This window comes from Spodoptera frugiperda, chromosome 25 (genome assembly GCF_023101765.2).
Source record: "Spodoptera frugiperda isolate SF20-4 chromosome 25, AGI-APGP_CSIRO_Sfru_2.0, whole genome shotgun sequence".
NCBI lineage: Eukaryota > Metazoa > Arthropoda > Insecta > Lepidoptera > Noctuidae > Spodoptera > Spodoptera frugiperda.
Window position 1 is genome coordinate 3,768,275 of NC_064236.1, and position 26,563 is coordinate 3,794,837.

General features: G+C 36.6%; 1 protein-coding gene and 1 long non-coding RNA gene across 6 annotated transcripts in view; one reads left to right on the top strand and one right to left on the bottom strand.

Moving 5' to 3' along the window:
• The window catches only part of LOC118273290 (otoferlin), a 194,821-nt gene that overhangs the window by 81,935 nt on the left and 86,323 nt on the right, over nt 1-26,563 (top strand). For all 5 annotated transcript variants that reach the window (XM_050704330.1, XM_050704328.1, XM_035590223.2 and 2 more), the window contains exons 4-6: nt 20,694-21,061; nt 24,177-24,443; nt 24,924-25,110. In XM_050704330.1, the coding sequence (XP_050560287.1) occupies nt 20,694-21,061; nt 24,177-24,443; nt 24,924-25,110 (822 nt within the window). The remainder of the gene's footprint in view (nt 1-20,693; nt 21,062-24,176; nt 24,444-24,923; nt 25,111-26,563) is intronic.
• The window catches only part of LOC126912419 (uncharacterized), a 217,829-nt gene that overhangs the window by 35,948 nt on the left and 155,318 nt on the right, over nt 1-26,563 (bottom strand). The window lies entirely within an intron of this gene.

Consider the following 26,563-nt stretch of genomic DNA (forward strand, 5'->3'; position numbering starts at 1 on the left):
CAATATCCTTATACATTAGCATTAGCATATACTTGCTCAAAACCCATCCGTACCTTACAAACAGACCGTATTTTCTTGGCTGAGAGCACTTTAATGCACCAAGCCACTTTAATGAAAACAGAAGCAAACTAATTATAATAATGTATACAAAGTATGACAGTTCTGAGTTTCTAAAGCCAAGCTCACAGGTTAAGTGGGTTCCTACTTTAGTATAAGAAGTTCGAAACTGAGTAGCTTCGAGTACAATAATACCTACGTTTTGTTTTCTGAAGCAAAGTTTTAAAGAACAATGTGTACTTATTTGTTAGTTTTCAGTAATGTATGTGTTTGTAAATAATGTGAACATGTAGCTTGCCATGCGATAATCTCTCACAATTATTATCTAAATAAAAATCAGGATGTTTAATAAAAAAATAATTATGAGCTTCGACTCGACTCGACGATCTAATAAATTGCTAATGTACACGTGCCGACTGTTTTAATATGCATTATTGCGTTGCTTCATTTACTTAGATACTTGATTACTATGTAGCTCCACAGCACTTAAGAATACACTAATCTAATTGCAACGTACCTCTGAGTATTAGGGAATTGCAACACTGAAGAAACTTGTGACATGTGGAACCATTCTTAAAGATACCTAACTCTCAGAAAGCATTTGGCAGGTGATAAAAAAAAACAGGCTAATATTTCGACAATGTTGCAACTGCCATGATCACGGATAAGCTGGAGTAATTAATTAATCATGGCGCTTGCAACAGTACCGAAATAAAGGAAACTCATAGACACAGATAAACATGATAAATATCCCGTCTCAAGTTCTAATATCAGTGTTAGTGACCATGTCAGTTTAAAAACAGGCTATACATATATAGAACACAGGAGTACACTAGACACAATATACCCTAAGGGGAGACATGTGTTGAGATCGACCACAGAGCTAGCCAAAACTTGTGTCGGTTAAATTCCAACACAAGTTCGCTTGCTCGAAACTGAGGGGATATTTCCTTATGAATCCGAAACCAAGTGTCTTGTGTCAAACGATATAACATTCCTTCTGGTTTGGCTGAGTAGATACGGTTAGTTCAGTAACCTTAGTACGAGTTTGGTTTACGATGAGCGAAAACAAGGGAGAGCGCATTTGGTGCTCTGTTTGGCCGGTTCGAAGCAATCAACCAATCAATGTGCCGAATGCGCTGTCATATCAATCACATTAAACGTAAAACAAACTCGTTCTAAGCCTTGAGTTAGATTTTAGTCTTTATGTTGAATTGATATTCTGTTAGATATATTTTTTTAAGTCTTGATGCAGTTATAATATCTAAATTATAATATAAAGTAAATTGGGTACACCTACTCCTTAATTTTTAAACAAAATTAATAGGTCACATCAAGAATTTTCGGTCCCCCCGGACAAGTGACAAGTGACGGTCTTGGAAAGCAAATGACACTCATTCCATGTATAGCTGCCATTCAACCGAATCTAATTAAAGCTTACTGTCAACCATCTTGCTGGGAAGAAGATAGAAAAACAAGAAACTTTATTATTAAACCTCTAATTAACCAATTGTTGTCAACCAATCAACTTGGCCTTAGCATTAGACATTCATGAAAAAAGCTTTAAATATAAAAAAAAACTTGTTTATCAGTTTGTCCGTCATAAAAGATTCGCCAGAGATGAAATTAAATAGACATGCTCCACTAATATTGTTTAAAAAATATACACAATCCATGTTCCTCTAGGCAAAATTAGTCATGTTATCCATTTTTCGCACCACAAAGGAGCATTGTAGACTCACGCAGTTACACATGATACACACGGGTACATTATCAAGCTAAGCGAAACCAGTGTAAAATGACCATTTAATGTGTAAAAAGCCTATTAAAAGCGAGACCAAGATAAACGGGTTTTGTGTAACTTCATATGTAACTATACTACCTACGTCTGTACATACCATCATTGCAAAAGCCGGCCTGCTGGTGACAATGGACGCGTCGTAAAACTACGTGCTTTGTTACAATCACGTGTTCAGAAACATTGTCATCCCTTTCACAGTCGGCTAAAGCAATCCAGCTACAAATGAGATTTTTATGTACTTTCCAGTATCTGTCTTGTTCAAAGTCGTTGTCGACTTTTTAAAAGATCTATGTCTTTTGAGAAATTCTTTTGTTGTCTCTTTGTAAATAGTTGTTGAGGAATAATATTAAATCGTGTTAGTCTGTAAGTATCAGATGCCCGCTTGTTATGCATGATAGTGCGGATTCGAAGCCGTTAGAACATCAAGTACTAATGCAACTTTTTCCGAGTTATATGTACTTTCTAAAATTATTTAGACACCACTGACAAAAGGTAAAGGAAAACACCGTGAGGAAACTAGGGGTTCAAATATCAGATTATAGGTTTAAAATCGCCAACCCGCATTAAGCAAGCGTGTTGATTAATGCTCAAACCTTCTCCGTGCGAAATGAGACCTTTGGTCAATAGTGGCCACTTAGTAACGCTTGATGTATCTCGTCGGTTGAGTCGTTCTAATACCTAAGTGACGAGTTGTTGGCACGTGTCAAAGAGATTCATTTGAAGTGAGGCATGACAAAGCTCTTGTAAAATGGGTTTTTATTTTTATTTCAAAATCCAGACTTTGTCAAAGGCTGCTCAACACAAAATACAATAACGAGTTTAGATCTCAACTGCAGTCGGAAAGCTGACGACATAAGCTTAGAGCGACGCGTTTGAGACTTTAACACAAATCTTTTTATTTTCCTTCAAACATAAAGCAAGATCCAATAGTAATCCTGTTTTGAAATAAATCCGCGTAAACTTTTGTTGACTTTAGAGAAAATGCCATTTTATTGTAGACTCATTTAGGTACATATTTTGAAGGGGAATAATGATCAATGACTTCTCTCGTCTTAGGCGACGCGTGAGGGAGTTTCAGACTTTTATTGACTACAAACCACCCCGTTCCTACTCCTGCTTTTCGAGCCGGAGCCCCGGTAAACCCACTAGGTAGTCCGCCGCTCCGGATCAGTCATCAGCCCTATTGGGCCCCATCTGTGATGGTTTGATGACTTTTAAGGCACGCAAAGAACGCGGCGCGCCGTACGGACGGGTCTGATTCCGAGCGGGCGATGAGCTACTCTTGCTCGCCGTCCGCAGGCTATGCTTACGATGCCCGGAGATTATCATCTAGGTACTTAGGACAACGAGAACTAGGAACTTTAATAGAAGTTTAACGTACCGTCATTTTTACCAAAAATCTCGTACCTACTAAGTGTTTAGTTATAACAAATTTAATTCAACAAAACCAGACAAATTGATTGCACCGTAATCCCTAATTAATCTTACAACACAGCCCTTTTTATTACAACATTGCGTTGCGTTGTAAACTGTAGCATGAATCCGAGAGACACTTTATCATACAGAGTCTCATTGTGTTGGAGTTTTATCACGTTTCCTAACACTCGTCCGCTTGTTGGAAAACGTGAACGTGCGTGACATAAAGTAGTGAAGTAAACTAATTGTGATTACACGTGAACACGTTATTCAGTGTTGCTGAATAGATAGCGTATTTAAAAACCTAAGTATAATAGTGTTGTTTTAATAATATGTTGGTGATTGCGAGGTGATTTCATATTCTGTATGATTTAGATTGGGCATAAGTTTTGTTCCAAGTAGTCACAATGGTTTTAACAAAATATAGGTATACTGCCTAAGAAGAAAGAATTGCTATGTGCAATTCTTTGTGTGATACACAAGTGTAGTTCCAGGTCTGTCATGTTTGTAAACCTATTGTCTTATAACTTTGTATGGCATTTATAAACAAACCTTCTTGGACATTCTTCAACTATATCTACTATGTATTTGAGTTAATTGGCATACATTCATTTGAGTAGGAAATATTTTTAAATTTTAAGATCTGTTTCGTGGAGGACTCGCACGCTTGCGACGAAAATTTAATTTACCTATCTAAGCACTTTACTTCGTATATTTTTCGTGAAGTATTCTTTTCATACCGTCTTATGTTACACCTACACTTAACTTTATCAGGGAATGTTGTTTGGTTTGAGTACCTATAGAAAATTATTTTGATACTGAGCATTCAAACCTAACTGTTTCCACAATGGCACCGTATCCTTTTGAAAAACAGTGTTTAACTGATTTGCCTCATAGATTTTATTTTTGAAAATATTATACTCAACCCAAGGTTAAAGGTTAAAGTCGAAACCTAAGAACCTCTGCATTCATTCTGAAGACTTTTATTTCTTTTTCTTTTTCTGCTTCTCCCGTCCAAATGAGACAAGAGGAAGTGTCAAGCTCACACTGACAAAAAACCTCTTTAAGATTCGCGCGGAACGAGACACGCCGTACACTCGAGTCTGGTTCTAATCGGGCTGCGAGCTACCGGTGCTCGCCGTCCGCAAGCCCGTGCTTACGGTGACCCGAGATCATCTCGCGATTCCCGACACCCGGAGTGTCCTCCGCGACGACTGGGATGTGAAAAAGTGGTGGTTTGTTGCTTCTCGCGCCCCACCTCGTCTTAGCAAGCATGACCGTTACGCAGAAGGAGGATTCGGAAGACCTTAACATCAATGCGGCAACCAAGGCATTTAAATATTTTTCCCCATTTTTATAACGAACTTAAAAAGAACATAGACTTCTGAAAGTGATTTTATCTTTCAGTCGCATACCGTTCAGGAAAGAGTTCATATTTGCTTGTCACAGAAAGTAATAATATATTTGATGTGAAGTAGGGGAGCACACTTGTCATACGATGAGAATGCTGAACAATGTTCAAGGAAAGTGATCATCTTTGTCTTAAAACTTGAGTATTGTTTGTTGTGGCTGTCTGTATGATTGATACAAGTTTACTACTAGTTGTCTAGTGGATATAATAACATTATATCTACGTACATCTAAGTAGGTAGTACCTTCTTTCACGTATGAGAGTCATGCTTAGTTACGAATGACGGTTAGCTTACTTGGAGTGATACCACAGCCTCACAGAAAACCGGCATGAATCAATCCTTTTTTTTTTCAGGGGGAAAATCATCCAATGACTTCTCCCACCTTGGGCGAGGCGAGAGGGAGTGTCAGACTCTTACTGACTAAAAACCACCCCGTTCCTTCTCCTGCTTTTCGAGCCGGAGCCCCGGTAAACCCGCTAGGTAGTCCGCAGCTCCGGATCAGGCATCAGCCCTACTGGGCCCCATCTGTGGTGGTCTGATGGCTCTTTGAGGCGCGCGCGGAACGCTACGCGCCGTACGCACGGGTCTGGTTCTGTTCGGGCGGTGAGCTACCCTTACTCGCCGCCCGCAGGCCCGCACTTACGGTGGCCGGAGATCGTCCCGCGATCCCCGACGCCCGGAGTGTCTCTCGCGACGGCTGGGGCGTGAGGAGGTTTGTTCTCTCACGCGCCCCGCCTCCTCCTTAGCTAGCATGACTGCTTCGCAGAAAGAGGAGACGGCATCCCAGTCCCTCTCGCTCCGCACCATGGCCTGAACCAGTGCCGGGCGCGAGAGGTCGCCGTCGCCGACCACATCCCTGAGAACACGGCGGTGCTCAGCCCACGCAGGGCAGACCGCAAGCGTATGTTCCACCGTGTCCTCCGGGCGGTCTTCGCAGTGATGACACCCAGACGTTTCCTCCCGTCCAACCAGAAACAGGAACCTACCGAAGCACCTGCGTCAGGCAGTAGGTGAGGACGCCGTGGCGCCTCTCAAGCCACTCCTCAAAGAGGGGACTTACCGCTGCAATGACAGCGAGCCCAGCCCTCGGTATGAATCAATCCTTGCGTTCTATTTGGTACTCAGAAAGAATGTCCTCCTCATACCTAATTCCCAAATAACTGAATACTCAAATCTCCAATTCCTACGACAGGCAATTCATCTGATGTTGCGAGTGCCAATGGGCGATGCCGATTGCTTACCATTAGGTGATCTGTCAGCTCGATTACCACCATACCGCGCTATAAAACCATAGCTAAATAAATTATAGCAATCCTCATCTCTAACAAAACAAAGAGAAACAAAGCTTTGAATCAGAATATTCAATACGATTTAGGTCAATTTGAGGATTTAATCGAGAGATGCACCTGCAGCCGTTCAACCAGCTACTGAATAAATAAATACGAAATGAATGCTTGCTACAGAGTTGAGCACTTTAAACACGGATTGCAGTAATTGAGGAACAAATGGGGACCTTCCCACGACCACTAAGCAGACCTTGAGATAGACTATAGTTATATAGTAGGTATTGTAAACTTAAAGCTTTTTTTTGATAGGGGAAAATCATCCAATGACTTCTCCCGCCTTGGGCGAGGCGATAGGGAGTGTCATACACTTACTGACTAAAAACAAATATAGGATTATTTTTACACTTGCTTTATATGTATAATTCTTTCTTCATTTCACAGTCAGTTTTCCCCCTGGTATATAATTTAATTATAAAAGTAAACAATAATTTTCCTTAACTATGCAGAATGTACTATGAAGGAATGTGTATTTTGATTAATAATATAATTTTCCTTTACAGAACCAAATTCATATTTTGTACTTCTTGTTAAATTAATTAGTTAAGTAAGGAAGTTGAGGCTAAGTTATAGCCGCGCTGACCAACAATCTCTTACAGAACGCAACCAAACCGATGCTGGTTTAATATCCTTACTCCTTAAGGTGTGTTGCAAAATGTTCATAAAGCTACTATCTAATAGATAAAGACATATAGAGCGTAATTTGTATGAACTATCTGCCACTTTTGGGTGGTAACACAGATTTATTAAGATTCTAAGATTTTTACACGTCTTTCTTTAAAAGTGGCAAAATTTGAGATAATTAGGAACTCCAGGTACAATGAGCTATGAACCTCCTTGACTAATAAATCAAGTCTATGACAAACCTCTGCTGAACTATAAACCAGAATAACAAGATAAAGTTATCATCATCATCACCATCATATTGACCTGCCATAATGACTTCTGAACGTCTACTACTTGGAAGCGACCAGCATCCATCGGCTCCCTGCGACCTTGATCATGTCGTCTGACTTTGCGGAGAAGTAAATCCATAATTAACTTTAGTTATATTAGTATCTAATAATTAAATCAATACTATTAATATGGTCTTTGGCTTACCTAATGTAATTAGACCAATTAATTGGAAGCAAATGGTCTAATTAATCTAATATTCCTAATTATGATTCTATAATGAAATCTGTCTTAAGTCAGAGGCATACTTGTCGTGAAGTGATGTGACGCAGTGGCCACTAATCAGCTGTAAGCATTTGGCGACACACGCGACACACCACGCCATTCATGTGTGACTCTAACTATAGCACCTAAACGTATAAAACCGGTAGGTTTCTGACGCGGCACGACACATATATCGACACAAATGCATATATTTATGGCGCAAATTTTGCATTCTTACTAAGACACATAACAAAATTAATTTAATTATTTCAATGATTTAATTGCTGTACTAGTTTCTAGTCACATCGGGACGCACATTATGAACATATCGTGTCAACTTCAGCTCAAGCCGTTGCAGAAATATATTTCCAGCCTCCAGACAATTTAAACTACAAAGAATAACTTATCTAGTCATATGCAAACTAGATATAATATTTACAATTCAAGTCAGCTTTAGATCTCCAATTGTTATTTCAAACACTCTCGTTTAAAGCACAAAGGGAAAGTTAACACAGAAGTAAATTTAACTACCAACCCTACAAACAGCATTCAACCTTCGATTTCCACTACAAAGGGTTATGTTTAAATTAATCTCCAGGTGTTTTAGACCCTGACAAAGACTGTGTCTTTGAATTCACTCGGTTTATGAACAAGTTAATTTCTTGAAGTTCATAAGTGTACCTGACAGGTTTTAACTTGTCCGAATTATAATTATTCAAGTATTTATTGCATCCATAATGTACTGTGTACGTGTTAGAAAATACATTATTTAGTCACAATTATGGAACCTATATTACATTACAATGCGGTACTTTCATTTCGAGATAATAAGGTAGATGACTCGACGTCTCGTAAATTATTTGAAAATATTCGACACGCATTTTCTTACAAATACTTGCTTATTTACAAATGCTTTCGACGATATATCGATTTGAAATATCATTCAAACAGTTAAGTGATAAAGCAAAGAACGTATTTATTTTGTTAATTAGTACATTTTGTTCAATATCTTACCTAATTCTTAAATGACCGTACCAAAGGTAATTGAAATCGGAAAATAGATTTTGCTGGTCATTGAATACTTCTGTTGAAGTACATCAATATTGTTTGCAATGAATATAGAAAATAGGACCCTCGAACATCAATTTTTTATATTTCATCCCAAGGCACATTTACGGTTTCGATCTCAAAAGGATTTATTTATATTCAGAGAAGGAGGATAGCTATGCGTTAGAATATCTACAGAAATATCTACAGCTGGTTCAAATATCTTTATACTGTCAAGAAAATTTGTTTCACACATTTTGAATGTATTCAAACCTGTTGTAACTCCAGCTTGTAATACAATGTAACGTTCTTAAGGTTTTGAGTCTCAGCACTCTTGTTCAAGGTGGGTTTGAAGTTTATAATTAGGAATTATAAGTACAGGTTTCTTCACTATGTTTTCCTTTACCGATTGTCAATGGTGTCTAAAATATTCAAAATTTCGTATATCTCAGAAAAAGTTACATTTGTACTAGTGAGGTTTCAAAACGAAGGCTTAAGACTCCTGTTTCTCTTGAATGACCATGATTGTACCTAAAAACTACATATATTATATTAGACCAACGTTTTACTTTAACCGCTTCCGAAAATTGTAAATTTTTGACACGATTAGTCGTAACGGTTCAACAAATTGCCAGGTTAAAACCCTAAGGCCATCAGGGACACGTTCACGTTGAAAAATCTAATTTTTTACTCGAACATTCGCTGACCAACACATAACGGAATTAAGGTTTGAAGTTGAAAAATTTAGAAACAGCGTTATCGGAATTTTGTAGCAAGTTAAAACCAGGTCAACACTTACCTACCGGAGTTTAAACTTGATGCTAGTGTCATAACGACAGAAACTTCTAGAAGATCTGAATAACAAAGCATCTGATTCCAATAGTATCTCCCTACAAAATATGATTGAAATTCAAATTAAAATACAGGGAGGAGTACAATCCAATCGATTCACGTCCATCATGTAAATGAGGATGACAAAGGTAAGAGAAAAACCTTCCTAATGAAATATCTTGTTCCTCCTCCAACAAAGCCTTGTTCAAGTCAGCCTCGGGCAGTAATGCCGACAACTGCCATTGATAGAAGCCCTCCTCTTGTCCTTTAGACCATCTTACCCCAGATTTCAATCGTTTGAGCCTCAAGGACCATAGAACTATGTACACGACTTGGCTCAAACAAATGAAGGATTAAAACGGCAACGCTTGCTTTGTTGTAACCTTTGTTTGTAGTGAAAACATCAAGATCTAATGTAGTTTTGTATTTGCAAATCTGTTATTTTGGTTTTTATGAATTGTAGACTGATAGGGTTTTATTTTAAGGGAAGTTATTCATAAATTGAATTTCGTACATAAAATGTAATTATTAACAACGAAAAATATTTATATTCCAATAAATACCAAAGTTCAGTTCAGTTGTTAATATCCAAAAATATTTAATATCCAAGAATTTCCAACATGTTAAAACCACGGCAAATAAAGCATTCTCTTCTCTATAATTAAATCAAAATACCTTTTCATCTGATGTTGCAATTAAATGGAGAATATTAATACTCAGACAATAGTTGGATGCAAAGTATAAATATTATCAAATATTCCATTATTCCAACTAAGACCACATCAGTCGGTGTCTAATTAGGGTTGTAAACTAATTTCAAAAGTCAACAGTTTATACGACTTCAAATAGAATAACAAAATTAAATATTTGAACATTAATTTCAACGTATGCTACTCTTAATTGCAAATGAACTTCAATAAACGTTTCTAAACTTTTGTTAAACATTTTGTATGTGGTTTGATAATACATCGCTCGCGATTGTTTAACGCTGGACTTTGGGCCATAGGGGGATAGAGAGCCGGACCTGCGGACTGCGTAGCGGCTTACCGGGGCTCCCCCTTATTCCCCCCCAAAAAACGGGGCGCTCGGCAGGGGAGTTGAACATCTGAATTCAAAAGATTCCGGTTTCGATTAATCGTTACTATAATAAGGAACTAATCCTAAAACTAATCTTCAATCTCAAAAGACTCAAAAAATACAAAATCCATTATAAAGACATTGAACAACGGCGGTTGCTCACTAGGTGCTGACCCATATACCTTAACCTTAACCTGGTTGGAGATAAGAAATCTTACAAGACTCTTATCGCACAAATAAATCTCGGTGCAACAGCTTAAGCTGCTTTACATGCTCTTCGGGGCACGATAAGTAAAACCTCTGCCACCTACACTCGTCTTACTTGCAATTTTTAGAACGAAAATGCAACTTAGCAAATACTTCTTTCGTCAAGAGACTTGAGTCGTGATTTATTGTCGAGTGCAGAACTAAAGGATTTGTAAAAGAATAAGCGAGTGTTTCGCGTAGAAATCTAAGTTGATTACACTTTAACTACACATTAATGAGTGTTTATTGGAGGACCCGTTGAATGTAGGTAATTTCCAACTGGCTTTGAGAGGTCATTCAGCAAGTCAATGGACGTATTTTTACCTTACCTATGTTCAGCAGTTCTTGTGGCTAATATGATAATTATGGATTATTAATATATATATATATATATATATATATTTTTGTAATAACGATATTTAGGACATGTAGCATTTCTTCAATTACGCGTAGCATTATGTGCAGTTTGTCTCCGTCTCATTGGTTCATTGGGCTAGGGAGATACGGACTGCTTAGCGGTTTACCGGGGCTCCGAGCTCCGGCTCGAGAAGTAGGAGTAGGAACGGGGTGGTTTTTAGTCAGTAAGAGTCTGACACTCCAGCCTTGCCCAAAGCAGGAGAAGTCACTGGATGATTTTTCCCCTCAAAAAGGGGGTTACGACAAGATAATTATCTCTTCAGCGATCAAAAAGTGTGACGTCATTTCACATATGTATTATGAAGATTTGAGATGGAAAATGTACTCACAACATAGAAAAACTATCAACCCACATCTATCTACGGACCCGTGATAAAAATACAAAAAACCCTAAAAACTAACTCGTGTAACACACGCAGGTGTTGAAGTTATTTACGGCAATGTTGCACTGGTTAGAAGTGGTGCATTTTCCCACAGTTCTCTATTAGCATTAAATATTCATATTCCACGATTATTTCTTATTCAACTAATTACTCGTTACATACTCCAGATATACGTCATCAGAGGAACACGTGCTGTATTTCTCAGAATTGTTTCTGCATTTGCTGTGGATCCTCTAAATAATTAATAGAGTATAGTCCCGATCTAGTGTTTTAAATACTAGGTAGCCTAACCTCCCCTTTTTAAATACTAGGTGGTTGTGACATTTTAATTGCACATCCCTTTGTTTTTTCTAGAAATTAAGTCATTTTGTGTTGGGTATAAATATTTTTTTGTTACGTGTTTGCGTCATATTGCATATTTTGTTTCCTTGTCGAACGGACGCTGTCTTACTTCTCGGTGAGTTTTTAATAGTCACAAAATTTTATAAATCTGTGAATTTAGTTTTTTTGCGATTAATATTTATTTGACAAAGATTTTTTTATTAATATGCTTCAACTACGAATATTTTTTTATAACTTAAAAATTAAAACTTATGTAAGATACACAAAATTATAATTATATAAAAAATAATTCATATTCTAATGCGTAATGCAATCAATTTAATTAGAAATTCCAAAAAACTAAAAAAAATACCAACACAACTGTAACAAAAAATTGCAATTTGTTTAATTGCTTTCTAGTAGATAAGATATTTTACAAAAAAGAACGATCTTTAAAAACTAAGTGCAAATGGAGACACGTAAAAAACGTAGAATACATTATAGTTATCTTCTTACAATTTACTTCAGTAGCACTTTATACGGTCGTTATATTAGTCAAAGTTCGAAATTAAATAGACAACAAGAAAAAGTATTTTTTTTTAATTTTCAAGAAAATATCCACATACATTGCATAGTATCAGGTACATTTGCACTTCGTATTAAGTACTTAATTTCGAAAAAAGTTTTTCGAGATTTTTCATTTCTCTTTTTGTAATTTGTAAAATTATGAAAAATAACGAATTGTTCTTCGGCTTACATAGAGATTACGGCTTACATAGAGGCGGTTTGCGTCAGCGATGAGTGAGAAAAACAATCATGCGGGCTGAAAAAAGACGACCGTATTGACGCAGCTAGCGACCCCGTGCGGTGCATGAGATCGATTATAAATTTTGGCCGATAGTTATAACCGAAATCGATGAAAAAAAATATTCTTCTCTTCAAACAGATCTTCTTCGTATAATAACTACAGCGAAACATATTAAATTATATTTATTATAACTCCCGTGAGACACACTAAATTAATTATTATGTTATCGGCTTACTCACGTAACTGTTTGACGAGGAACTCGACTAGTTTCAAGCCATGCTAGAGGCTCATATTCATGAGCAGCATTCCGCGACACACGACTCGGCGATTGTGGCGCTGCTATATACTAAGTATATTTTTTTAATATCGTTTGCAGTGCGGAATTTACCTAGAATTAGGTCGAGTTTTTTCCAATTGTCTGATTGCCACCGATTAATTAAATACAACAATACCTTTCTTTAAAACAATATTACCTGCCAGTATCAGATCTCTACACCTGACAATCTAAAAAGAACTTTATTGTCTAGCTCTTAGATATCCATTTAGGAACTACTCCTAATTCTCGCGACTCAAGTCTGTCTTGTGTATTTTTACAAGGACGTTGGAAACTTGTGTCGCGTATCAATGGCGCGGAATTTCTCTTTGTATCCTATTCTCAGATAAAATGCAAGCACAATTTTGCACCGGACACGTCTTCTGCTCCGTTTCAACTCTTAGGAAACGCTTCATAAAATTCTCTTCGAAAATTTCAGGTAATTTTAAAGGAATTCTGAAAGTGTATTTGCTTGTGTATTGTTGTTGTTTTGTTTTTGGAATTTTCTGTTTGTAAATATATCTCAGGTTTAAAGGAGTGGTGTTTTCCTTTCGTTTAAATTGGAATACCTATACAATATTTTTTTGAACACAATATAATGTCGAAACTTATATTTTTCGGTGAAGGAAATTCGACTCTAAAAAGCTAGTATTAATCTGCCATTTTCCTATGTTTCTGCAACATAACATTTTTCTCTTTGTTGCTTTTTTTATTCTCTGTCTTATTTTTACAGACTTTCTTTGAACCCTTAGATTGACTGTTAGAGACTGTTAGCCATACTATTTTAGCATTAATTTCGCTTTATGTATCATCATTTCTATCACTGTAGTATTGTGTACATTGAAGATTCAATAAATAAATTATAATTAGATGTGCCTAACCATACTGTGATTTTCCAGTGTATTAAGTCTTAATTCAGATCATTACAATAATTACTGAATTTTAGTACTGTGAAGAAAATGAAAACTTAATTTTAAACAAAACCTTTTTAAAACATTTTCACAAGTCCAACAAGTCGCGTTTAAACTGTTTAACGTAAATATTTTCTATTGTCTCTACAGAAACGGAGTTAAAACAAGGAATTTTATTTCTGTCAACATCCTGTCTTCATAAATAACAACATTAACGTTGTACAAACAGATCTTATGCGGGCAAACCGTCCGTACACCTATATATATATATACAATTATATATATAGGTACCTACATTCGGTACAAAGTTAAATAGAAGAACAACATATTCGTAGATTTTGATGGCCTTTATTTTAAGGACAAATAAAAATGTGAAGTGTTTTTATGTATTATCGTATAAACCGGTAAACGTGCAGACGGATTACCTGACGGTATGCCATCGCCGTCGCCCATGGACACCTGAAACATCAGAGGCGTTACAAGTGCGTTGCCGGCCTTATGTGGATAAGGAATTTAAGGGTTGTTGGATAATTGGGGATTGAGAAGATTGGGAAGGGGGGTAATTGGGCCTCCGGTAACCTCACTCATGCAACGCTTTGTTTCACGTCGGTTTTCTGTGAGGCTGTGGTATCACTCCGGTCGAGCCGGCCCATTCGTGCCGAGACACGGCTCTCCCACAATTAAACGTTAGAAGTTTACCTAATGTGACATTTTTATCTCCAAACAAAGGGTAGGGTAAATAGATGTTTAACGATAAAATGACATATGAAATCCCTTTTTTACCCAACATTTCAATCATTCATGAATAAAGACATGTATCCATTTTCTTTTTCGATTACGTCCAGTCTGGCTCGGGTTATATAAATAAGTATATCTGAATGTTCGAGTAAAACAAATGGGAAAGTGGTATAATAGATTTCGAGAGAGGAATTCTTTTTGTTACCTTTGATCACCGTTCAACGCTTCAGTTCCCGTGTCAATCAATTTGACGGACGAATCGAATACGGATGACAGTTGATTCGTATAAAGAACTACGGTACGGTACCGTACGTTACCTACAAAATAGTAGTGTTTTTTACGAATATCTTTTATAAGTAGATAGAATAGGTACAGATATTATACATATAAATACAGAATTATTTATTTTTCGGTTTTTTACAAGGATATTTTTTTATATTGTACATACGATAGAAATAACATGAACAGAAATACAGAATAGATATAGGTACGTAGAATTGATAGACATTGTTTTTTTACTGTGGGATAGTATATCACTCTTTTTGACGTTAAAATTGAGGGTTTGGTCGAATTGTTTCTTATTCTATTTGTATTCTGAATCCCTTTGACAATTTCGTATTGTTTGTTAGTGTTCACTGGAAATTTCCGAACCGGACCGTAAAATTAGGTACCTACTACACGGTCAGCTTTCAATTTTAACTTCGCTCTGACACTCCCATCTCACTCACTAACTCAATCTGAACTTGCAACCTAAAAACTCTTTGAAGCAATTTGAGGTTTAATCCACCTGCGCACGGCATGCCTTTCCTCACTTTATGTTCCATTAAGAGGTACATTTCGGAGAACTTTCGTCTATCTGGTCCGAGAACTTATTTCTACAAAACTGATTAGTACATAAAGTTGATAGGTTTAATAAACATTGCAATGGACTTGAGACTCCTATGGTGTTGTGAGTATCCATGAGTGGTGCGGCTTGCTCACCATCAAGGAATTACTACTACTCCTCCTTCGCAACCCCCGATTTCCCAACTTCTTTAAATTTCTAACCTCAAAAAGGCCAACAACGCACTTGTAACGCCTCTGGTGTTTCGGGTGTCCAAGGATGACGGCAATTGTTTACCATCAGGCGATATGTTTTAGTATTAAAAAAGTAATCTATCGGCTCGTTTGCCTCCTATTCAGTAAAAGAACCACATCTATATAATATAATGTACGTATAATATCTTAGAAACGCCTAAACTTAGTTAGACACATCCGACTGAATCCTAACAAAAGTGCCCGCTTATTTTTGTATCGATAATACCTATCCCATGAGATATTTCTAAATCACTTATCGCTAGTCCCTTAGGCAACGATTATCGAATATTTGACACTAGATTGACCTCGGATCCTGGCCGAAAATGTATTTCGATTCAATAGACATCCTAACTTGCTCTATCTTCCGTAGAAAAACGATCGACAATATGATAAAAAGGTATAAAGGTTGGGCTTGATATTCCTCGAAGGGAAAGGTAATATGAATCAAATAATAGGTACACAACACTTACGATTAGATACTAGATAGTATATTAATCTCACATAAAAAATGCTTCATACGTAGAACTCAATTCCTAATAGGGTTCTATTTACTGAATAATTCTATATCGAATATCCGAATGATAATTTTCCAACTGCCTTGAATTATATTCTATTTATTCGTGTCTATTACAATGAACATGTTAAAACGTAAAACAAAGGTTTCTAACGATTGTTAACACAAAATTATTTCTGCTATTGGCATGTTTTACTTTGAAAATGTTTTCCATATAACTTCATAGGCGCTTAATCAATTATTTAATTAATTTGTAGTAAAATTCTCCTCCAGAGCTCTTTAAAGCTAGAACTTGTGGAGATATTGTTTGATGGTAATTATAACATTTCTTATGTGAACAGCAATCTTGCTTTCCCAATTTGTGATAGGGCAAAATTGTTATACAAATAGATTTGTAGACTATAATAATATGTGTAGACCATTAGTAGTTATTTAGTTTTGTTTTTAATTTTTATGGCACTGGGCGATGTTGTCTCTCAGAGACAAAGTCCTTTAATAAATAAAAAATAATAGTAACATTCCATGACAAATGGCAGACATGTCGTGAGGTACCACTATTTAAGATCTCGCATACATGTAATTTTTTTAAATTCTGTATGCATACAGATGTTTGAACAAATACATTTTCTTTTTTGGTAACTTTTATAAAAAATCATTATCATTTATTCATCATATAAAACACTTGTATAGCAGTATAAATAGGATAACATAATGTTCATTCAGTACGGGTTTAGTTGAATCAATACAAGTACTTCTGAAGAGTCAGAATACAATTGTATGTAAGTCTATTTAAGTTTGGTACACCTACATTTATTTGGCTTTCTTTTTCCAAAAGATTTAATTAGATAGTATATTCAAAAGCCCAGTAATTTTTAATTTCTTATTCGAAGAAAATCAAATTGCGACCTACGCACGAGTGACTTTAAAATTGAAGCAAGAAACAAAAAGAAAATATATTTATTCCTTCATTAAAGCCCTCCCACTAATATATTTTCCCAACGAAATTATTTCTTATTAATTTCAGTTCATTGGACTATCATAGAGATAGTTCTTAAAACTGTGGGTGAAAGATGCTTTAAAAGTTACTCACAATTTTTATCAATCGAACTTAGCATTTTTATGGACTCCGTACTGATTAATAATATCAATTTTATACTTAACCAATCAACCACAAAAAACCCACTGGAGTCCACCTTTCACAGAGTCATTCACCCGCGTCGTCGTATTTAACTGTTACTATTGGTTTGAAGTCGATTTCAAGTTTATTTTTCTCTTGTATATTTATGAGTGCTTTTTCAATTAAAATAATAATGATAAATCTTTTTTAATAGATTTTTTGACAATCGAATTATGAAATCCTAACATATCAAGCCAGGCATTCGCCATTGAAAGACAAAATTCTTTTGCTTCATGAGTAATGTAAGATTCATGTAGTAGGAACTTTACCTACAAACGTCACGCCTTTTATGCTCGAAGGGAACCTTGTGTTATAAGTCCCATGTAGGTGGTGAGCCTATTGTTAATTACGAAAACCCGAATAATGACCATAAGTACTTTGCCCCACCCGGGTATCAACCAACAGGGCAGAACTTTACCTATATTATATTATACACTTCAACAACGTGCATATTATCAATATGCCAAGTAGAAGAAAGCAACACACTTATAATAATAACTAACGTACAATTTAATTAGGACTGCAGCAGACCACTCTCCTGCTAAATTGGTAATTATGGCATGAAAGTGCACCACTGTCGACACTCTTTAGTAAACGACTAAGACCACCTCATTTCCGTGTTCCTATAGATTTTTCTTTCGTTTCCCTGAGGCACTATTACATTTAAACACGCGAATCATTAATCTCCTAGGAAAGTAGACAGCAACCAGTTTTTTACTCAAGGTCTGTGTAACTTACAACTGAACAGACGTTCGCTTAAGGGTGCTTTTCCACCAGAAGTATGCTTTGCTACTTTGCCGTGGATGCGTTGGACTCCCTACCAATCATATTCTTTGGTACACATAGCTTAGCACTAATGGAAACGGAATCAGCTAAGCTATGTTTTTTATATGGAAGATGCGTGCTATGTCTTCCTACTATCGATATATCGCATCTTCCTCGCTATATAGCTTAGTAACGGTGGAAACGGTGACATGGTTTCACAGCTTAGCTATTATATTTTCGTAGCATAGCTACATAGCACATCTCTGGTGGAAAAGCACACTAATAAACGTATACTTATAACTGTAAAGGAAAGAAAATACTTTCATGAGATTTCTATGAAACCTGTACATTTTCAAAAACATTCTTCGTTCGTTTTATGGACAAGAATATCATACATTGTTATTCGAGAATTTTACTAAAGTCATTTAAAACGGTCGATGGACGACTCTCTTCAAAGACTACTCAAGTTTTTGAATGTGTTTTTATCACATACCATCAGGTGAGATAGCGGTCAAACGTCGACCCATTAAATGTGAAAAAAATGTACTGTTGAGCACAAAACAAATGTTACTTAACGATACACCAGACCATTCTCATTCACCACAATCACCACATAGGTATTTATTATTAATGGAAACGTGAGAAATCAGAGGATAGCAATCCGCAGTAGCTTCTCAATTATTACGCGCTGAGGAAGGTTGGATCGAATGGCACGGAGCTCACTATGGTCGTAAAATGTTCCACAAACAATGGCGGGCTGGAAACGCCACAGATAATACAGCTACCTTCTACGGGGGAATCAAACGAGCCAACTGTTGCGTTTCCTACCGAGAGGCTAATGTAAATTGAATGGGGAGGCCAAAATAACAAGGGATGTAATTTGTAGAACATATTTTAATCTCCGTGTTTACTTGAAGCTTTTTCGGTTAGTGTTGCCCAGCAAAAATCTTGTAAGTCTCGCATTTACTAATTAGCCAACTTATTTTTTTATACGATTAGGATTTAACTGTATTAACTAGTATTAAAATATAACTGTATAGTTAAATCTGCACAATTTAGTTAATACAGTTAAATCATAATCGTATAAAAAATTAAAGTTTGGCTTTAATTTGGTAAATGCAAAACTTGCAAGACTGTTTTCGGTTTCTTCCTATACGTTGACACTGCCTAGATGCATAGATCTTTTGTAAAAGTGACTTTAAAAATGGTAAAGGTTTTTTTTCATTATTTACGGAGTGCTTGCAATATTGTCGGTCCTGAGACCTAATATGGGTTACATAATCTTATTGCTCTATTTTCTACCAGTCTTCCGGCCATAGATGCACTTACTATGATGTTGTTAATACAAATTGAATAGCCCTGACGTAACTATTCTTATAATGAAGCTCGACTCCATCTTGTGAAGAATCTATACATTTTTAATGATAGCAGATTGAAAATTTTTCTCATCTTTTCCTCTTTTAACAGAAGATAATGGAACAATGTATTGGTTTCCTTTAAATTATATTTTTATATGACAATTTAGGATCATGGACCTGTATGCGTATAACCGCCGTACTCAGAGTCATTTAGTGGTTGCTTAGCCCAGTCATTTGCAATTGTATTCGGAACAAAGTCGCTACTAAGGAATAGTTTAAGCAATTATTAAAATGTCTCTGAGTGTGGCTGTAATATGGATGGAATTGAGTAATATTTTAATACAGCCATTAATAAATTAAGCTTCGAAATAGAAGCCAGACACACCCACTATGGTTTTAATTTAACTTCAATACGAAAGAATGAAGTTAAAATATTAATTTATTCCTTTTTAGTTAATAGGCTTTTGATGTTAGTTATATTTTTAAATATATATTTGTTAAAACGTTTCATATATTTCAGTACATTCAAATTTAATCAATTAGGTATTTGTTAGTTTTTTTTTTAAGAACAGTGAAATCGCGTCAATTCATAGAAAAGTTAATTGTTAACTTGTATTTCCCAAAAGCCTACATAAAAGAGCAGCTTCTATAAATTTTGGTATCAGTTTGGTAGAACATGGCTTGATCTCACTGCCTGAGGCCACTTTGCCTAACTAAACGAGGAATTCTCCGAAGCGTCGTACATACCACGTACTCTATTAATAACTTAGCTATGAGATAATAAACTTAACATGACAATACGCTGTTACTACAGAGAAAGCCTAGGGGTATATTACACCCACTTCTACCCAATTACATTTTCTTAGTCTATTGTACTGAAAACATTACAGAAGGAGAGGTCAGAAGGAGAAAAAATATTTCCTATGCAATACTTTTTCTGTGGAAGAAATCATTGGATAATTAACGCCCTTAAAAATACTACCATCATCATCAGCCTATAAGTGGCCATCACTGACTCACTTCTTACTTGAAGAAGGTTTGAGCATTAATCACCAAGCTTTCTCAATGTAGGTTGGCGGTTTTAAGCTTATAATTAGAAATTATAATTCATTATAAGTTACTCACGATGTTTTTCTTCACCGTTTGTCAATGGCGTCTAAATAATCTTAGTAAATACATATAACTCGAAAAAAATCGCAATGGTGCTTGCAGTTGGTAGGTTGAGAACACGCCCGCTCATGCATGAAGCGGGCTTCATAAACCTCAGAGCCACAACGATATCACTGACAAAAAATACTATGCAGTACTGAAACAAGTGTACCGGACTACTCATTAGACTATCTTTTTAGTCTAGAGTACTCTATTTTTTAAAGGCTACTAGCACTGCAATTGCTCTCGTAACCGTCGTCAATACATAGGTATTGATCGATGGCTTGATTCACTAAACAGATGAGTTCCAAAGCCCCAAGACTCTAATCAACCGCAGAGCAATAAGGCATTACTAACAAACCTCTTCTTTCCAGGTTTTCGTGGACATGGACGTATACTACAACCCACCAACTGGATCCCTGCGTGGAGATCCATTCTTCAGGGCTGACATGAGCCCCCATAGACCAGCTTCGTGCAACATACCAATGGTGCATGGCGCTGGTCCTTCAGGTGTGGTGCCAGTTCAAGGACCCTCAGGATATGCTTCAACACCAGGCTCGTCCCGCGGTTCAGTTGCTGGAACCTCTCCCAAGGATTCTGACGATAACGTCTTAGATGACGTGGAACGCAATATTGCGTCAATTGAACAAGCTATTCGTGACAAGGAAGTTACTATTGACATGGAGTGCCTGGAGGAATCCCGCACTCAGAAGCTGAAGACTGCAGGAAAGCGTTTCCTCAAGTAATTCGAATACTTCTTTTTATTAGGTTCACTTGTATGTATGCTTGTTTGTTTGTATTTATGTCTGTAATCGACTATGTTGGACTCCATTTTCACCCCACATGAACAGACCTCATTCACACTTCGTACACTTTTCCAAAACCAGTGAAATTGCAATGAATAATTTTTATGAAGTCAAAAATAAAGTGATCATTTTCGCGAGTAAGGAAAAGGACATCTTTTAAAAATCTTAACATCATTATCATCATCATCATCAGTCAGACGTCCACTGTTGAACAAAGGCCTCCCCTTAGTTCTCCAATCTTAACATACGACAAGAAAACAAAAAAAAATAACTTATTACATTTCGCATATTATATGCACCTTCATTGTTTGTCTTTTGCAATCACTATATCAGGTATTATTAACGAAAAACTTAAGTTTTGTTTTTAAACGGATTTTGTTTTCTTAATTTTATTTTAGTACGAGCCAATACTCGGTGAAGTTATGTTGTTTGTTTACTGACTTCTTATCGCTATCTACTATCTCCATCATAAAACTATGGTAAGTGGTTGCCATCTAATACTAAAACACACGTCAATACAAATCATTCAGTTACTAAGTTCATAAAATATACTTGTCACCAGCACTGTGGTCATAATATAACATGGTCATATGTTTTACACATGTTTGCAAGAATTTCAGTTAAATCGGTAATAGTGGAGTGGGTCAAAATTAACTTCCAAGATTTGATTACAGACAAACATATAGACAAATAAGCAAACGGCATGTAAAATTCTTTATAAATTAAGTTCGTGATTTGCCTTGAAAGTAATTGCTACACAATCAACTTAGGAAACCAAAAAGGGAGTGCTTTTCAACCGAGATGTGCTATGCTACGTTGCTGTGATCGTGTTTTTCGTCCATCAATCATATTCATTGGTACACATAGCTTAGCACTGATGGAAACGGAGCTGCGCATCTTCCTCGCACAGCTACTTTGCAGCGGCGCATCTTCATAGCACATCTTACTCACACAGCTACACATCTTTGTATCGGTGAAAACGGTTTCCCAGTGTAGCTATTACATCTGCGTATAATGGTTACATAGCACAGTTCTGATGGAAAGCAAGCTTAAAGTTAATTAAGCAGTTCGTGAATAAAATAGTCCATATCGTAGTTCACCCATAGTCAAAACAACTTTATTTTTACCTTATAGAGTAGCATTCAATATAATCTTTTTTGGCAAGCCAACAATACGCTTAGTACAAAAGCTCGTTTGAATTCGTGTTTAAAAAATGTTTTAGAAGTTTTACGGGCGTGTAACTATGTAATGTTGACGATTCTGACGTCATCATTACAAAAAGGCGTGAACGAGATAGCAAGGTTTTACGTTTCTTAGTAGCATCATTGAAAATTCCATTATTTATTGTTATTTTTGAGAATTGAGATCGTTCCAAATTCCAAACTGTTATTTATTTTCCTTTAACATTATATTTGTTGAGTTTAAGTATTTACCCGATACGAAAAGCCTATCATAGGTTATGTTGTTGTTTACATTGTGTAACCTGAGTTTGCTTGTAAGATATTATTCATTGTAGAGAACAGAGACGTGAAAGCTTTGGTTATTCCTATATCCTATACAGTGCACTTCTCTCGATTTTATTGTGGGAAGTGCTTTCTGGCTCAAGGCTCAACAGTACTGATGTACGAGTAATACCTTTACCCTTGAAATATTTTCCTGAAGAACTGGAAAGTACCAATGCGTCAATAGAACTAAAAATATCTTCTTATCTTCTTATATTTCTTCGAAGGTGAAAGGGATTGTAGATAGTCCTTTGACAGTCTCGTACTTGAATATTTATTTTATCAAGGGCATTTTGTAGTAATAGGTAAAAAGAGTTTATGATCGATAAGAGAATTTGTTGCTGCTAATTTAGAACACCTTTTTGCAATGTCATGCCTTTTTTATCCCCGAAGGGTAGACAGAGGTGCACATTACAGCACGTAATGCCGCTATAATTGTGCACTCACTTTTTACCATTTGTTTTATAAGTCCCATGTAATATGGGGTGAGCCTAGTTACTAAGCGATTGGACGGTGACAACTGGGCACAATTCCAGACTCCGTGCTTAAACCGACTTACGAAAAACCGAAAAAAGCCCAATAATACTTTGACCGACCGGGGAATCAAACACGACACCTCTTGACAGTCACACTTGCGACCACTCGACCAACGAGGCAGTCGAGACTAATTAAAAAATAAACCAGAATAGTTAATCAATATTCCAGCTAAACCACATAGTATTTTTAAATTACCAATTCCAAAGCTATCATGACACTGCACTATAGCATTGTAGTCACCATTCTGGGACATTTCTCAATAAACACGCTGCCGTGAATAGTTCATGAACACGGCAAGTCACGCCAGAGACGCCATTGTTTTCTATCAACGTACTCGTATTCAAAACAAAACAAACACTTGATTACTAAAGAATAGCGCAATCTGCGGCCGCAAACCGCAAACACAGTTCATTTGTGTAAATGTCCTTGTACAATATTCATGGGCGAACGCCCTTAGAATATTTAACTGACAAAAATATTGTGATGTAGAGCGCCGCCGCATAATGAAGTTTCGAAGTCACTTTTTATTCACGATAGTGCTTTTTTTTTAAATAGTTATTTTTGCAACCGAATTCGTGGAGCGTTAATTGTATTTCGACGTGTCATATGCCTGCCCAGCTCTATGAATATTTAGTAGGTGCACTTTGTTCCAAGTTCCAAGTATTTCATGTATGAATGGCTGAAAGTGGAAGGTTCTCATAAAGAGTTATTAATATCGAGAGCTATGAATACATTATTGGTTATCATTTTCGAAATAAATGTGAAACTGTAACATGAATGGACAGAATGCATGTAAACACTGATGATTGTTGATGAAGCGAAAGAGGTACTGTGTAAGGATCGTAGCAATTGGCGTTACATCTCTGCGTACCCTCATGGGAGACAGGCGTGAGGTTATGTTTGAATGTATGTAAAGCTCTTTCTACTAAATCTTTAAGCCGTGATTTAGAAGTCACAAGTATCTATTAATGTATTAACTTTAGAAAATATATAATCTTGTTATAATTCCTAGGCGCGGATTCACCCTTGGAAGCGAGAAAGTGGTGATAGATATGCCTGAGCGCAAATCACGCCCATCAACTTTGAAGACCGTGAGAACTTTGATGCGGCTCGGCAAAGTCCGTCCGTCCCGCTGCAGCAGCGATGAAGAACAAGGTCTCTTGGAGACCCCTGGACCTTCCTCAGAACCTGACCGCCCACTAAGCCAGATATCAATGTCATCAGATGAAATGCTTGTTGATGTGCATTCACCGAGCGAGACACGCAAGTTTAAAAGGATGTAAGTATCTACTTAGAGTTGTTAAAGTATGCTTAGGTATATGGAGAATTCATCATAGCTAACTGATGGACTGTTCCTAACGTGACGTCATGATTTATACTAGTACCTATTACTCAATAGAGATAATGACTGGGTACGGAGACGACGACAGACGAGACGTAAGATTAAAAATCAATTTAGTCCACCAGTAAGGTAATAAAAAAAAATATACCTACATGTATTTTTTTTATTTTCTCGTATAAAGAAACAAGACATACACCAAACGAGTAAAATAAAAAGTTTATCAATGGGAGTTACTTCTATGTTCATAGAAGATTCTACGTACAGAGAAGTGATGTCACACGATATTTCAAATCAATATATAATCGAAAGTATTTGTTTCCGTAAAAAAATCAAATGAGTCATCTACCTTATTCAATTTCATCAACCAGAACTTTATATTTAAGACAGAACCGTAGACTCATACGTTTTTTTCCCTAGGCGCACCGTAATAGACACCGGAGTGCCATCTGCTCTGAAGGCTGCAGATTTCCAAGTCTGCGTGACTGTGATCGAGGCCCGTCAGCTCGCGGGCCTGAACATGGACCCCGTCGTCTGCGTGCAAATAGGCGACGTCCGCAAGTACACCAGCGTGAAAGAGAGTACGAACTGCCCGTATTACAACGAAGTAAGGTTCATTTTATGACAAAATATCGAGTTAATACATAAGACTTTTTGGTTTGTGTCTGACTTTACACAGAAGGTCATATTAACATGCAGTTGGCGTAAATTAATGGAGTGTAATGCACCTGTGTAATTATATGATAGAATAAACTAACTGGCCTTGTTTCAAATGTAATACAGTCATACGATTGCTACCTATATGATTTTTTTAGTTAGTAACGAACCGATCGTAATTCTAAACTATTATGAAATCTAGAGGACACTAATGAAGCAGGGAAATACAGTAAACTAGATATAACATAAAGTAATTAATGTATTCAGAACACGTCTCATAGGCAGCGCTAATAAGCAGTATCTTATTGTACTTAGATACACAAGTACAGAGTACTCCGCAAATCCATTTAAACTTTACATAGTTATACAATAATCCGATACATTAGCCGTATTACATTCTAACCTACCATCACGTGCTACAAGTAAAGATATGCTAGTAAAAAATAAAAACAATAACTTTGTACTACACACAGAGTATCCCTGAAAGAAAGAGGAACAAAAATTGGTTCAACTTTTAAGAATTACACCGGAATCCTCAAAGGTAAAAAGTTTAGAAATGACTTTCCTTATACGCTTGTTCACTTTGATCCATGCTCTCAGAAATGCCCTGTTCATGGGAGAATATTATTGTTTTGTAAAAAGTAGCTGAGAACTCTACTGTGAGTCGTTCGTAGTGTAGAAATAAAGGACTTACATACTCCTCAACATTATCAATCTTGCTGTCTTCTACTACTTATCATATCAGCCACAAGACAAGAACCGGAGGCCCAATACCTGATTCCTGAGACCCTTCTCCTCAATCTTCCCAATCCCTATTTCCAACAACCTTAAAATTGCTAACCCCCAAAAGCTGGCATCTCACTTTGTAACGCCTCTGGTGTTTCGTGTGTCCATGAATGGCGGCGGTTGCTTACCATCAGGTAATTCCTCTGCTCGTTTATCGGTCTTTTACCATAAAAAGGTAACGAATTTCCACAATGACTTCCAGATTTGTCAATCTGTGCATGTGCCTATCAAAATTAGTACGGAATCATCTTCTGTGCCTCTAGACAGACACCCACATACTGTTTCATCTTCCACTAACCTCAAGTAGATATACAATAATTTCAATGGATTATCTACTCTCGCTTTTAGTTCATGAATAATGTATATCGTGACTACACTTAGATCAACTCGGATCGTACTAGAACGTCTTTGTGGACCTCCCACCAACAACATTTATGTCTCATATTTAAGATTGTAATCCGAACGCCATGGTGAGACCGCGGCACGTTTCGGATTAACGCAACACAAATATGTTAGCGTATCCCGATATAGTGTACTATGTAAGCCAACTGAAATAATAGCAGTTTCTATGTGGTGGTTTTTAAGTAGTGTGGTGGCAAAGGAGTAGAATATAAAAT